This window comes from Pongo abelii, chromosome 4, assembly GCF_028885655.2.
Source record: "Pongo abelii isolate AG06213 chromosome 4, NHGRI_mPonAbe1-v2.0_pri, whole genome shotgun sequence".
In the NCBI taxonomy this organism is placed as follows: domain Eukaryota; kingdom Metazoa; phylum Chordata; class Mammalia; order Primates; family Hominidae; genus Pongo; species Pongo abelii.
This window is the reverse complement of record NC_071989.2, coordinates 131650037-131665133: the sequence shown is the minus strand read 5'-3', so window position 1 is coordinate 131665133 and position 15097 is coordinate 131650037. Positions and strand designations below refer to the sequence as shown.

At 34.8% G+C, this 15097-nt stretch overlaps 1 protein-coding gene across 2 annotated transcripts in view; it reads left to right on the top strand.

Annotated features, from left to right (window-relative positions):
- The window catches only part of CEP120 (centrosomal protein 120), a 78906-nt gene that overhangs the window by 25445 nt on the left and 38364 nt on the right, over positions 1–15097 (top strand). For both annotated transcript variants that reach the window (XM_009241000.4, XM_054555880.2), the window contains 7 exons: positions 4552–4749; positions 6719–6946; positions 7932–8148; positions 9471–9645; positions 11346–11495; positions 12879–13061; positions 14930–15026. In XM_009241000.4, the coding sequence (XP_009239275.3) occupies positions 4552–4749; positions 6719–6946; positions 7932–8148; positions 9471–9645; positions 11346–11495; positions 12879–13061; positions 14930–15026 (1248 nt within the window). The remainder of the gene's footprint in view (positions 1–4551; positions 4750–6718; positions 6947–7931; positions 8149–9470; positions 9646–11345; positions 11496–12878; positions 13062–14929; positions 15027–15097) is intronic.

Here is a 15097-nt window from a genome sequence, read left to right as displayed (position 1 = left end):
GCATGATCATAGCTCACTGTAGCCTCAAGCTCCGAGAGTCAATTGATCCTTCTGCCTCAGCCTCCTGAGTAGCTGGGATTATAGGCATGTGCCACCACACCCAGCTAATTTTTAAATTTTTTGTAGAGACAGGGTTTCACTATGCTGCTCAGGCTGGTCTTGAACTCCTGGCCTCAAATGATCCTCCCACCTCAGCCTCGCAAGGTGCTGGGATTACAGGTGTGAGCCACCATGCCCGGCCTTATTTACTTTCTTAGAGGAACAAAATGTCCACGTAATCCACATTCACAAATGAAATATGCAATTAGTGGCCACATTTTTATTTGACTTGCGAGGTACATCAGGTAAAGATTTTTCTCAGGAAATGTGTTTACTTTGTCACAATGAATTCATCCCCACTATATAAAGAACTTGGTGTTCTTTGAGCATTTACTCTTTCTCTCCTTATTTGGTACTGTAAATTTCCTCATTGGTACATACATACTTTTGCCTTTATATCAGTTTCCATATTTTTCTTCTCTTAAAGCTCTGCTTATGGATTGTTATAGTTTAATATGCCACTCTAGTTGCAGGGAAAGCCAGATATCTATTGCCTTTTTATTTATTAACCACATCAGAACACTGTTGTCCATATGTCAGATAATTAGGAATGTACTGTATTTTTACTGTGTTGTTACCATATTTGCAAAGCATTTTATTTTTTTTATATTTTTTTTGAGGCAGAGCCTCACTCTTGTCACCCAGGCTGGAGTGCAATGGTGCAATCTCAGCTTACTACAACCTCTGCCTTCCCGGTTCAAGCGATTGTCCTGCCTCACCCTCCCGAGTAGCTGGGATTACAGGCACCTGCCATCATGCCTGACCAGTTTTTATATTTTTAGTAGAGATAGGGTTTCATCAAACATGAAACCCCAGGTTGGTCTGAAACTCCTGACCTCAGGTGATCCTCCTGCCTTGGCCTCCTAAAGTGCTGGGATTACAGTCGTGAGCCGCCATGCCCAGCTGAATTTTAAATCACTGTTTTAACACTTTTATCCTCCTTAGGGACACATAATTGTTCATATTTATTGATTACTTACTGTGTAATGCTTTGTATAATAGACATTGTGCCACCCACTCTGCATATTTTGCGTTTAATCCTGCCACAATCTTAGAGTTGATCATTTTCATTTTAGAGATAAGGAAACCAAGTCTTAGGAAGATCTTACAGCTAGTTAATGGCCCAAGTATTACTGACCATGTGGTCATTTTTAGTATTCTGTTGTTCCCATATAATGCTTTCTTGCCTCTTAATGAGTTTGGAATAAGATAGATTTGAGTTGGAATCTCATTCTGTTTTCTAGCTCCTTCAACTTAGGCAAGTTACTTGACCTTTTTGAGGCTTGATTTTATATAGTCGTGATATTTACCATCTTGTCAGTTGTTCATGAGGAATGAGGTAATATTACTAAGATGCCTACCATGTTGTTTATGAGAAGCTACATTTGTATAGTAAAGTTTCCTGTGGGTAATTGACCTATTGAGTCCATAACTTTTAAAAACCAATATAATACAGTTCTTGGTAATACAGGTGAATTACTGGGACAAATTACTGTTTCAGTTTAGTTTAAAAAAAAAAAAAAACACAGGTTGATGTCTGGCAAACTGTTTCCTATCTCTGTAAAAAATTAAGGCAGATGGGATTCCTCACAATGTTAAACAGAATTACCACATGATCAGCCATACCACTCCTAGGTATATACCCAAAAGTATTGGAAACAGGTATTCAAATAAAAATCTGTATGTGAGTGTTTATAGCAGTACTATGCATGATAGCCAAAAGGTGAAAACTACCCAGATGCCCTCAATAGATGAATGGATAAACAAACTTTGGCATATCTATACAATTAAATACAATTTAGCTATCAAAGTACTACCTGTGGGTGGTGTGGCACACACCTGTAATCTTAGCTACTCAGGAGCCCGAGGCAAGAGGATCCCTTGAGTCCCAGCAGTTCAAGACCAGCTGGGGCAACATAGCGAGACCTCCATCTTTATAGGAAAAAAAAAAAAAAAAAGGAATGAAGGTCAGGCGTGGTGGCTCACATCTGTAATCCCAGCACTTTGGGAGGCCGAAGAGGGTGGATCACGAGGTCAGGAGATCGAGACCATCCTGGCTAATATGGTGAAACCCCGTCTCTACTAAAAATACAAAAAAATTAGCCGGGTGTGGTGGCAGGTGCCTGTAGTCCCAGCTACTCGGGAGGCTGAGGCAGGAGAATGGCGTGAACCCAGGAGGCGGAGCTTGCAGTGAGCCGAGATCACGCGACTGCACTCAAGCCTAGGTGACAGTGCGAGACTCTATCTCAAAAAAAAAAAAAAAAAAAGGAATGAGGTGCTGATACATGCCACAACATAAAGGAATGTTGGAAACATGCTAAGTGAAAGAAGCAAGACACAAAAGGCCACATATTGTGTGGTTCCATTTATATGAATCATCCACAATAGGCAAAAGTTCCTACAAGCAGATTTGTGATTTCCAGGGACTGGGGGCAGGAGAGTATGGGTGGTAGGGTGCTGCTGCTTAATGATTGTGTTGTTTATGTTTGGGATGAAATTAGCTGTTTAGTTTTTTCCTCTCAACTTAGTCAAAGGCAATGTGAGAAAGCATCTAGCAATAAACAAATTTACAAACCTTTTCAGATGCAAATCAGTGACTTAGCACATGTTACTATAAAGTTTTAGTAGAATGGAGGATTGAGTTTGGAGCAGGAAGACCGGCTAGTGACAATCTTGCTTCCTTCTTTTCTTAAATATTGAAAGTTAAGAGTAGGAAAAAAATAGTCTCTAAATATCAGTATAATAAAGAATTTTTAAAGAATTTCTTCCCATAATGGGAATAATTTAGAATTAAATGTACTGTGAAATATATAAGGATCTTTATTTCGTAATGTTTTTATTGCTGTATGATTATGAAAGAAAGTAAAAGAAAATGAAGATCTTCTCTAAACCCCTCCAGAATAATCACTGTAACGGTTAGTGTGTTCTTCCCTAGGTATTTTCCATTCTCACATAACAACAGCTAACTGTGTGCTAGGCATTGTTGTAGCAGCAGCTATGTATCTCTTTTAATCCTTCCAACAACCCTAAAACAAGTGCATACACACAGTGATTAAGTAATTTTTCTAAAATTTTACAGTAAGTTACTGATGGAACTAGAGTTAGGGATTGGGATCTGACTCCAGAATTTGTGATCGTAACAATTATAAGTGCATAGGTGCTCCTCTCAATGTGTGTAAGTCCACATGATTAAAATCTCCTCACTTAAACATGAATACATTTCAAAGTGCAGGATTAAAATAACTTACATTTATTATGTGTCTGGTACTGTGCTATTGTAATCTAAGTGGTTAGTACTTTTATTTTCACAAACTATACAAACTATCCTGTAATTTTTTTAAACCAACAGTATATCTTAGAGAGGGATCCTCAACCCTCAGGCTGCGGACTGGTACAGGTTTGTGGCCTGTTAGGAACTGGGCTACACAGCAGGAGATGAGCAGCGGGCAAGTGAGCATTAGGGCCTGAGCTCTGCCTCCTGTCAGATCAGTGGTGGCATTAGATTTTCATAGGAGCACGAACCTTACTGTCAACTACACATGCAAGGGATCTAGGTTGCGTGCTCCTTGTGAGAATCTAATGCCTAATGATCTGAGGTAGAACAGTTTCCTCCTGTAACAATTCCGCCTGTACCCTCCTGTTTGTGGAAAAATTGTCTTCCACGAAACCAGTCCCTGGTGCCAAAATGGTTAGGGACTGCTGTCTTAGATAACTTTCATGTTAATGTGTTATTATTTAGCAGCCATGGTGTATGATAATTATATGTAAGCCATCTCCTATTGATGAACACATTAAATGTTTATAGCTTATTGTTTAACAGTATGCTAGTGAACATTAAAGGTCTGTTAGAAAATATATTTTGTAGGACAAGAATCCCATCTCTTAGTCATATGTGGCCATGAAACTAGCAACTCGGAAAAGTAACACTCATAGTACAAAAGGTATTTTTTTGGTGTTATTTTCATAGGCCTGTAAATTTTGACAGAATAGCTAAAAACTATCGGAGACCTCAACTAAGATGTTATATATTAAATAGCCTGGATTAAATTTCTTTAAAACCTTTTCTCATTCGTAACATAGAGCCTCTGATGGCTGAGGAAGTATGAGATGAAGTAAAATATGTGAAAATAAGGAAGGCTCAGTTTGAAATATTTAATCTCTTCTAAGTAGAACTTTCACATATTCTTTCATGGACCAGTTGAATGTAATGAAAACTTTAAAATAACATAAATCTATAAAGTCTTTTAGACTGCTTTTCTAAGACAACCCTTTTTTTAAAAAAAATAGTAATTTGGTAGTAATTTGGCAGAATTCAGAAATTTTATTTGAGGGGTTAAGACATCAAATAAAAAAATCAACATTTTAGCAAATATTTTTGGAATGCAATAGATACACTAAGCATGTTTAGTAGTTTAGAAAGTAATACTGTTTTCTTTTTCCTGAAATGTTTAGTTAATTCCATGTACCATGAAACTTCCAGAAAGACAGCCTGAGTTTTTCTTTTACTACTCTTTACTGGGAAATGATGTTACAAATGAACCCTTCAATGATTTAATCAACCCAAACTTTGAGCCAGAGAGAGCATCAGTTCGCATCCGTAGCAGTGTAGAAATTCTTCGTGTTTACCTGGCTCTTCAGTCTAAACTACAGGTGAGTATTGCAGCAAATCGTTTTTAACTGGAGGTGGTCTTTTAAGCATTAATTTAGTACCTGAACTAAACAAGAGTTTAGTACCTAAACAATCCTATTTCAGTAGTAGAGGTTATCTTTCTGCCACATCTTCTAATTTTTTTAGGTACTATCCTGAGTCATGAAGTTGTTGGCATTACAATTAATTCAGAATTTTATGAGATAACACCTCTTTTCCCAGGAATTGAGAAAAGAGGTATATCAGTTATCAGTCCTTTGCAATAAAAAAAATTATACCTGGAGCCTAGAGCAGCGGGCACGGGCAAGGTTTCATTATTGTTAGCGGAGATATTAGGTGTAGGCACACAGATCACACTCTCGATTTCAAAATATATATGCCTTACTGCTGTTAAAAGCCATGAGGTAAGACAGCTTTCTAAAATCTGCCCTTGAGTTGAATATTTTTTATGAACTCTTTATGTATTGGACTCCATTTAAAAGCAAACATTGGCAGAGCATGGTAGCTCACACCTATAATTCCAGCACTTTGAGAGGCTAAGATGGGAGGATCACTTGAGGCCAGGAGTTCAAGAATAGCTTGGCCAACATAGCAAGACCCTGTTCCTACAAAAATAAAAAATTACTTAGACATAGTGGTGTGTGCCTGTAATCTTAACTACTCAGGAGGGTGAGGTGGAAGGACTGCTTGAGCCCAGAAGTTGGAGACTGCAGTCAGCTATGATCACACCACTGTACTCCAGCCTGGGCAGCAGAGCAAGACTCTGTCTCAAAAAAAAGATAAGTTAACCTTACCTAGTAAACATTAGTCTTCTGTCTTTTATGACACTTCCTTTTGATCAAACTGAAATGGGGTGGTGTTGTATATGGTTAGGTACTCATTTGTTTAAAATAAAGTAATGGACAGGAGGTGAGAAGAAGCATTAGGAAATATTAGTAGAACTAAATTTTAGAGATGGTTCTGCTAAACCCAAGATATTTAGAAAACAAGACTATATAAAATGATGACATGCAGGGAAAAGCAGTTTGAATTTTATTCTGTATCTAACATATCAATCCTTACCAAAAGTATTGATTTATTAGTTTCTAATGGAGGACATTTACATCATAAAAATACTTTTTTTTCCAGCCCATAAAAATATTACACCTTAATATAATAACTTTGGGACTAAGTTACAGGTCTCTCTTAACTCTTTCACTGATGATATGAGAGCTAAATATATTTTACAGCATGATTGCTTATTTATTATTCATTCAAATACTAAGTTTGCTAAGGCTTCAATATAGTAAGGGAAAACAAGTTATGTAACATTTATCTGGAACAGTCTTTTTTTTTTTGTACTTGTCAAAAGGTGATAATATTGAACTTTTAATTAGCTATCAGTGATTAACAGTATATTCCACTCCAGAGATATTCTTTTACTTAACTGTTAAGCACTCTTTTTAATATGAGGTCTGAAAAGCAAGAAAAGAGAAATAAGATATCTTATACATGAAAAAAACAAAACTATTTGAGGTTTTTAAATTCCAAATCAGGATTGATCCACTGACTTATTTTTTGAAACTGTGTTTAAATTAATGGTAAAATGGAAATAGAAAAATGTTGAGGTATTTCTTTGTTTTTTTGTTTAAATTCATGCATTAATTTTGTTATACACTTTGCATAGTAAAATATTAAAGTAGCTCACTAAAGAGACAGAAAAAGAAGCAATAACGTATGATTATGTAATACCCAAAGAAGAAATGAAAAAGGTAATAGCTATTATTGAGCTTTTAGTAAACTTTGTGTTTTATCACCAGTTTTAACAGTTATGTGTAAGAATTCATTACTTAGTCACTTCAGGTCGATGAGGTATAACCTGCATTATATTTTCTTTCTGTGCATCATTTTACAACTTCTTATTAAGTTTATGACATTTGGGAGAAAGGAGAAAGTATAAAGCCCTATTTTGATTTTTCCCTTTCATATTAGATTCATCTCTGCTGTGGAGACCAGTCACTTGGAAGTACAGAAATACCTTTAACTGGATTACTTAAAAAGGGCAGTACAGAAATCAACCAGCACCCAGTCACAGTCGAAGGTGCTTTTACCCTTGACCCTCCAAATAGAGCCAAACAGAAGCTTGCACCTATTCCTGTGGAGCTAGCCCCAACTGTGGGAGTGTCTGTGGCTCTGCAGAGAGAAGGCATAGACTCCCAGGCAAGTAGTGGCCCTCCTTCATTCCCCTGGCTTCACTAGTCCCACGCATGATTACTTACAAAAGTTGAATTTCAGAAGAGTTACCTTCATAAGGGTATATTTATTAATCTTAATTAGTGACCCTTGTTATATGATACCTCCTTTCTGAAGAGACCTTTCTGAAAAGGGCTGTGACTTCTGTTGTGATTTATAAGTGATTCTACCCAGAGCCCTCTTAGCCTTTGAGACAGTCTTTTTGTGTAGTGGAAACCCACTTATGGTCTCCCCCACCCCCAACTCCAGAAAAGAAACTCCAGTGAAAGAGAACATTTTTAGACCTAGTTTCTGGGAATCTGCATTACTGGTATCTTTTTGGTTAACGCAACCTGAGCCAAAATAAAATCCTTGGTTCCTTAGTGCTTTGTAGTCCTCATACTCTCTTTAGTCAGTTTTCATGACACAGATGATCATTTATTTGGCCGTGTATTTTTTTTATTGTATCTATCTATTCCCAGAATAACTTTATCTTGTTCTTTCAAAAAGCTGATCTTTATGCAGGTTGTGAATTAAAGATAGAAGAACCAAAATGAGTGTTTAAAAGATACATATACATATATTTTTAGTGGGAAGTGGAATAAAGGAGAGAAAGAAAGTCATACTAGACATGTGTTTTTTCTCTTTAGGAGTATAGTTCTCCATTGTACTGCCTTGGTAGGAATAACCATTCCCAGGGACACCTATGCCTGACTTCTTTTCTCAAATATCCCTTCTTACCCATTAGGATGCATTTTGGTATTCAGCTCTGGATATCATATTTCCTCTGTTCATCTTCCTTTTTCTGGTCCTAGATGCTATAAGGAAATTTGCAAATTATGAAGAAAAATAGACTAGGAATATCCAAACTGGGAAAGGAAGCTTATATTTTTAAAAAACAACGCCAAGTTTTTTGCTTAATTATGAAGGAAAGTTCTTTGCAAATTATACTTTATTTAAAAATTGTTTTTAGTCTTTAATTGAATTAAAGACCCAGAATGAACATGAGCCAGAGCATTCAAAGAAGAAAGTTTTAACCCCCATAAAGGAGAAGACACTCACTGGGCCAAAATCACCAAGAGTGTCCCCTGTTCCATCTCACAACCAGTCACCTCCAACAAAAGATGATGCAACAGAAAGTGAAGTGGAAAGTTTACAGTATGATAAGGACACCAAACCAAATCCAAAAGGTAAGGTTTTTTGTTTGTTTGTTTACACATCTTTGAGGTATTGCATTTTGCAGCCATCTAAAAAATGACTATGAGAACTTTCATGAGTTATAAGTAAAAATTGTGGGTTTGTTAAGAACCAGTAAGGCTGGGCACTGTGGCTCATGCTTGTAATCCCAGCACTTTGGAAGACCGAGGCAGGTGGATCACCTGAGGTTGGGCATTCGAGACCAGCCTGACCAACATAGAGAAATCCTGTCTCTACTAAAAATACAAAATTAGCTGGGTGTAGTGGTGCATGCCTGTAATCCCGGCTACTCGGGAGGCTGAGGCAGGAGAATTGCTTGAACCCAGGAGGCAGAGGTTGTGGTGAGCCGAGATCGCGCCATTGCACTCCAGCCTGGGCAACAAGAGCGGAACTCCGTCTCAAAACAAAAAACAAAACAATAATATGATGTGGAAATTATAAAAAATTTCAATGCAAAGTCATTGCAATCTATCTAACTTCAAAATATAATTCTCTAAATTAACAGAATTTTTTATTTTACTTGTACACTGGAAATATCCTATTCAATAGACATTAAATAATATAGTTTTTGCAAATAGATTTTTTAAATGATTAGATACTTAAATATCTTGAAGTTTGGAGAAAACAGTTGTTAACTGCCTCTTATAGTAAACTCATTATAACCATTTTTGATCCTGAAGTTAAGAGAGAATCTAAGAATGCATGTTTATCTGATTTAATAAAATTTTTCCATCCATTGCAGTTATAGTTAGTAGTGTAAGTAGTAGTAGATTAGGAATTAGATGTCTTTGCTCTAAGTTACATCTCTGTCACTGAGTAGCTGTGTGACTTAGGCCACTCACTAAGTATCTCTGATCTCTAATAGGGTTGGACTAGATATCTGTCTTTTTAAGTTTTAGCTTTCTGTTATTTTAAATATGCCTAAAATAACCAAAATTACTTTAAAAAGGTGATGTCATTATGTCTCAGTAAGTCTCATATACAGCCCTTCAAATGTTAAGTTATGTGCCTCTTGGAAATAAGTTAGCGCCTGCTAGGCTGCAGTCATGTATATTTCTCTGTTGGTTCTGTACGTTTTCTATATGTATTGAGAGTAAGCTCTTTTTTCACACAATTCTAGAATGGAAATTAAAACCTGGGTTATTTTGTGTGAGTTACTTTTAAGATACTTATACCTCAATTCATATGTTCATGAGACAAAATAGCCCAATTCCTGCTTAAAGGTAAATGAGATGATAGCCTTAAACTATCTGTACAATTTAAGAGAAACTGTTAGCAAGTGTGATTATTTTGTTTTATTTTATGTTCATTTTAGCCAGTTCTTCTGTACCTGCTTCACTGGCCCAGCCAGTGACTACATCCAATCCTTCAGAAGCAGCTTCAGGACAGAAGATTGCTGTACCAGCAACATCACATCATTTTTGCTTTTCAATAGACTTAAGGAGTATACATGCCTTGGAGATTGGTTTTCCAATCAACTGTATATTAAGGTGTGATTTGATTTTGTTTCAAAGTATTATTTTCTGAAGAGAAAGGACTTTCCTGTGTTTGGGGAATTGCAGAGAGAAATGTCACCAAAGAAGTTATAACATTTGTTAAATCAGTGGACTAAAAGGGGGTAAGGCTATATCCTAATGATTTTGAATTCAAACAAGGGTAGCATAGTAGTAGGACAGGTAACTGTCTTATTCTGGTATAATAATTGTAGGCATTTATAATAATTTATTCTAAGTAATATAATACATATATGTATTTTGATAAACATACATAATATGCCATATAAAGTACAGTGCCTCTTAAACTTGAAAAGTGCTTTTTTTCTGGAAAAAGGTATTACTGTTCAAAATAATGGTAGTGTATTATCTGATTTTTCTATAAAACTGTATTATAATGGGAGCTCATATTCCTAATACCTACATTTCATAGCTGTGAATCTAAACACCATACTTAATCAGCTGTAAGTGGAATGTGTCTACATTGTCCTATATTAAGAATTTTATATAATATATTTATGTCAGTTAAGTAGTTTTACACAATAATTTGTTTTTAATGATGTTACATTTTTATAGTCTTTTGTGCCCAAGATATAAATTAAATATAATACAGTAATGTATTTAGTTTGGGGTAGTTAGCATCTCCTCATAAATTTCTTTGGAACAAGCATTAGCATTTGCAAAAGTTGAGGAAATAAATTGTTACAGTCCACTTAACACTCTTCATAGAATTCATTTGATACGGACTAATAGTTCTGTCTTTGAATCATTTTAAGGCATTTTAAAAATGCTGGCCATTTAACTTTTTCTGTTGATAAATTTTCATACCATGCTCTGTATTGGTATGAAATTGTAGTTTGCAACTGTGTCATGGAATTGGTTAGGTAGCACTGGTATTTGAAAAGTTTCTCATCTGCATGACTTCCTTTATTTATTTATTTTTCTTTTAATCACTAAATCCTGTAGTGTGGTGGTAAGCATAGGGAGTTGAAACTCTAGGGCATTTAACTTTTCTCGGAGATGACATGATTTAAATGGACATGTAATTATGTAGGAATTGGGTGACTACATGGAATTCTTCTTGTTGGAAAGCAGTTTTTACTAGTAGTGTTTAAATTTTAGTTCTTATATATGAATAACGATATAGAATTAAATTTAAATGAACATTATAATATCTTTATATTTGGCTTTAAATACAAATTAAGTTCAGTAGTCAGGCATTCTTCCATTTAATCTAGCATGGCTTTGTGATGAAAGGGAGATACAGTGTTGTTATGTCACTCTCTTGATTCATCCATAATACATTCGAATTGTTTGCATCCTTGCAAGATTACCATAATTACCAGATTACCATGAATGCATCCTTTTGGAGTTGACTAAGGGCTTTTTATCCTGTAAAAAATCAGGATACTATTGTATAAAATAAACTAGGTTTACAAATAAATTTAGGAAGCATTTCTTGAATATTTATATATGGCAGAAACTGCCTGTGTCCCTGGGAGTGCAGAGATAAAAAAGGTAGGACATGTGCCCTCAAGGAACTTCTTACACAGATGGCAGATTGCTATTTCTACCATGTTTCTATTAAAAAGTTGTATTTGCTCATAATATTCATATTATACTTTTTTCTGAAAAACAGACTAAATCTCATCTGTAAACCATATCATTAAGACTTTTTTTTTTTTTTTAAATTCTAGGTACTCATATCCATTCTTTGGAAGTGCAGCTCCTATTATGACTAATCCTCCTGTAGAAGTTCGGAAAAACATGGAAGTTTTTCTTCCCCAATCTTACTGTGCATTTGATTTTGCAACTATGCCTCATCAGCTGCAAGACACCTTCTTAAGGTAATGCATACAGTGTATGTATGCTATTAATTACTTGAAGTCAATTCTTGAAAATTTGTATTTTATTAAAAAGGAATTCCTATAGGTTTAAATCCGTAGCAGTTTATGCATTTGAGGATCAAGAAACAAATTTACTAATGATGTGTGTGACATTTGTGCATCTGCTACAGGGTTTTGCATGGTTTATTATAAAGGCTCTTTTTATATTTTCCTATCTTATTTACCTGAATTTAGATATTTTAACTTTGTTAAAACAAACGATATGTAATGAGGGACCTTTGAAAAGTGGTCTTGCCTCTTCCTAATATAATATGGGAAGATAAAAAGCTAAGAACTAAATATTTACTTTTTATTGTTGATTCACTGAATGAAAAAATTGCTTTTTCTATTTTTTTAAACCTATAACTAGAGATGTTAATCTGACTATCTGAAATGGATTCATGAAAAAATCTGAGATCTGCGAAACACCTTTTACTTTCTCAGAGTATCACAATTCAAATTTATACATTATTTTAAAATGAATGAAGGGTAACTTAAATCTAACCATTTGTGGGAATTACAGCATTTGAAGGTTTTTATTGCGTAGAAAGTCGTACAAAAAATATAATAGTAGGCCTGGCATGGTGGCTTACACCTGTAATCCCAGCATTTTGGGAGGCCAACTTGAGCAGATTGCTTTGAGCCTAGGAGTTTTAGACTAGCCTGGGCAAAATGGCAAAACCCTGCCTCTACAAAAAATACAAAAATAGCCAGCATGGTGGTACGCACCTGCAGTCCCAGCTACTTAGGGGGCTAAAACGGGAGGATCACTTGAACCCAGGAGGTTGAGGCTGTAGTGAGTTGTGATTATGCCATTGGACAGCAGCCTGAGCAAGACCCTGTCTCAAAAAAAAAAAAAGGTATAGTCATGAATTAAAGATAGGGATACATTATGAGAAGTGCATTGTTAGATAATTCTATTGTTGTGTGAACATTTTAGAATGTACTTAAACAAACTTAGATGGTATAGCCTACTGTGCACCTAAGCTGGATGGAATAGCCTATTGCTTCTAGACTGTGAACCTGCACAGCATGTGACTGTACTGAATACTGTAGGCAGTTGGACAAAGGTAAGTATTTGTGTATCTAAGCAGAAAAGATACAGTAAAAATATGATATAATCTTATGGGACCATCATTGTATGTGAGGTTCATCATTGATGGAAACATCATTTCATATTTGCTGCCTGTGAAATTTAGCATTCAGTCTAACAATTGTGTTAGACGACATTCCAGGTAACAAAAAACATCTTTGACTCCATTAAGGGAATTCAAAGAATTTAGTTCAGAAAAAGACTTTAGGTCAGAGTTGATAGGTATGAACACATGTTTCTCTCTTCCTTAGGATTCCATTACTGGTTGAACTATGGCACAAGGATAAAATGAGTAAAGATTTACTTCTGGGAATTGCGAGAATCCAGCTTTCTAACATCTTGTCTTCAGAAAAAACTCGTTTTTTAGGTTCTAATGGTGAACAGTGTTGGCGTCAAACTTACAGTGAAAGTGTGCCTATTATAGCAGCACAAGGGTAATGCATTTCACAGAACTGGTCTTTGCTTTTCTTTTCAATTCATGGAATGATTTTGATTAGTCAGCCACCACTTCACCCTTCCATAACCTCTTCTTTCTGATCCACCACTTCACCCTTTCATAACCTCTTTTTTCTGATCTTGTCTGACCTGTGGCAGCTATACCCCACTTTGCCCTTTAGCTTTCTGATACCGATTTCACCTCATAAAAGTCAAGAATCTGTGTTACCATGGTATTGTAATATTCAGATGGCTAATTATTTTCCTTCCTCTCTCTAGCTTGAGAATTTTAAATGCAGGATCTATTTTTTAATTTTGTAATTTTAGGTTAAACTTTATAATGTATTTTACATTATTTTGCATTGGGAATGGCTGAGACTGTTTTTCCACTTAAAATATTTTACTCCTACCCCAAATCAAAAGTCTGAGGACATTATAGATATTTGGCAGTCAGAGGCAGTTTTTAAAATAATTATTGTTTTTTTGCCCTGAACTTCATTGCCACAAAGAAAAACTTGAGTTTTTTTAAAACATATTTTAAATACAGTAAAATATTTGTTGAATTATCTTTTTAAAATTAACAATAAAAATTTAAAATTTAACTTAACATTATATATCATATGCCCTTTATCATTAAAGATAAGACTAAAAAAATATAAAAACAAGGCTCAGTGAAATTTTAGCTCTAAAAGTATTGAAATGTCTTTCCTTATTCCTCACCATTCATAGCCGATTTGTTTTAACTCCTATTATTGAAGAATCTTTCTTAAAAATTAGCATTTTTTTGTTGTAAGTAGAAGATAATAAAATCACTATTAATTGAAGCTATTTTAATGCTTCCCATTTGTTGTGAATATTAACTTTTATTGCCATACTTTGTAGACAGAAAGTTTTAGGAGATTTACTTAAGTGAGAACCTTAGATACTCTCAGGAGTTTGTCAGATACAGTAATGTTTCATTTAACTTTATTCATTTCTTCTGAAATCTGTGAGATTAGAAGAAGAAAATGCAAAAGTTGGTTAATTAAGAGTTCTAATTGTGTGAGAACCATTCATTCAAGTTTTGTTTGACCAGAGTATATTTGATTTAGACAAAACCATGGTTTTGTATTGCTAGCATTTTATTTTCTTCTAATATTTTATCTTGTTTTCATTTGGTTAATGACAAATACTGCATGCAGTTGTATGATACAAAGAGGTACTCATTACGATCATACTAACATATAATTATCCTAGAAGCATTGCTTATGTGCCGATTATGCCTAGAGGCATTGCTTATGTCTAGTAAAATATTTATGAGTATGTACATCCCAGGAAAAGTAGAAAAAAGAATTCAGAATAACCAATATAATCAAGAGTAGGGGAATTGTTAAGTATATTTTACTACATAAATTCATTTGTATATTTTATAGGCAGTAAAAAAAAAAATCACATTTTTAAATTAATGTTATGATGTGAGAAAATGCCCCTGATGTAAATACGAAAACAAGACAAAACTGTATGAAGTCAACATGCATGTGTGCATGTATATCTATATATAAATAAAACAGGAAGGAAATAAACTACATATTAGCAATAATTACCTGTGGGCAGTAAGATTTTAAATTTCACCTTTATACCTTTTATAGCTCTTATAGGGGTCATTTTGTAGTAAATGTATGCATGTATTTAGCAGGGCTTTTGTGATGATCAATTTATATGTATGGAAGGTGTTGAAGCCTACAGAAGTTGCTGCGGTTTCAAAAACAATAGAGTTAGGTGCAGAAAATGTTGCTTACTTCCCATTGCTAAAGCACTGGGGAAATAAAAGGAAAAATAATATAAAGTATTTCTGTGAATTTTAAGGTATTTCTTATTTTATTTGTAGATCAAATAACAGGATAGCAGATCTTTCTTACACAGTGACTCTAGAAGATTATGGACTAGTAAAAATGCGTGAGATTTTTATCTCTGATTCATCTCAGGTAAATATAATTGAATGTTATCAAATTATTTTTTAAAAGGAATCTAATGTGCATATGTGTGTGAGCGTTTA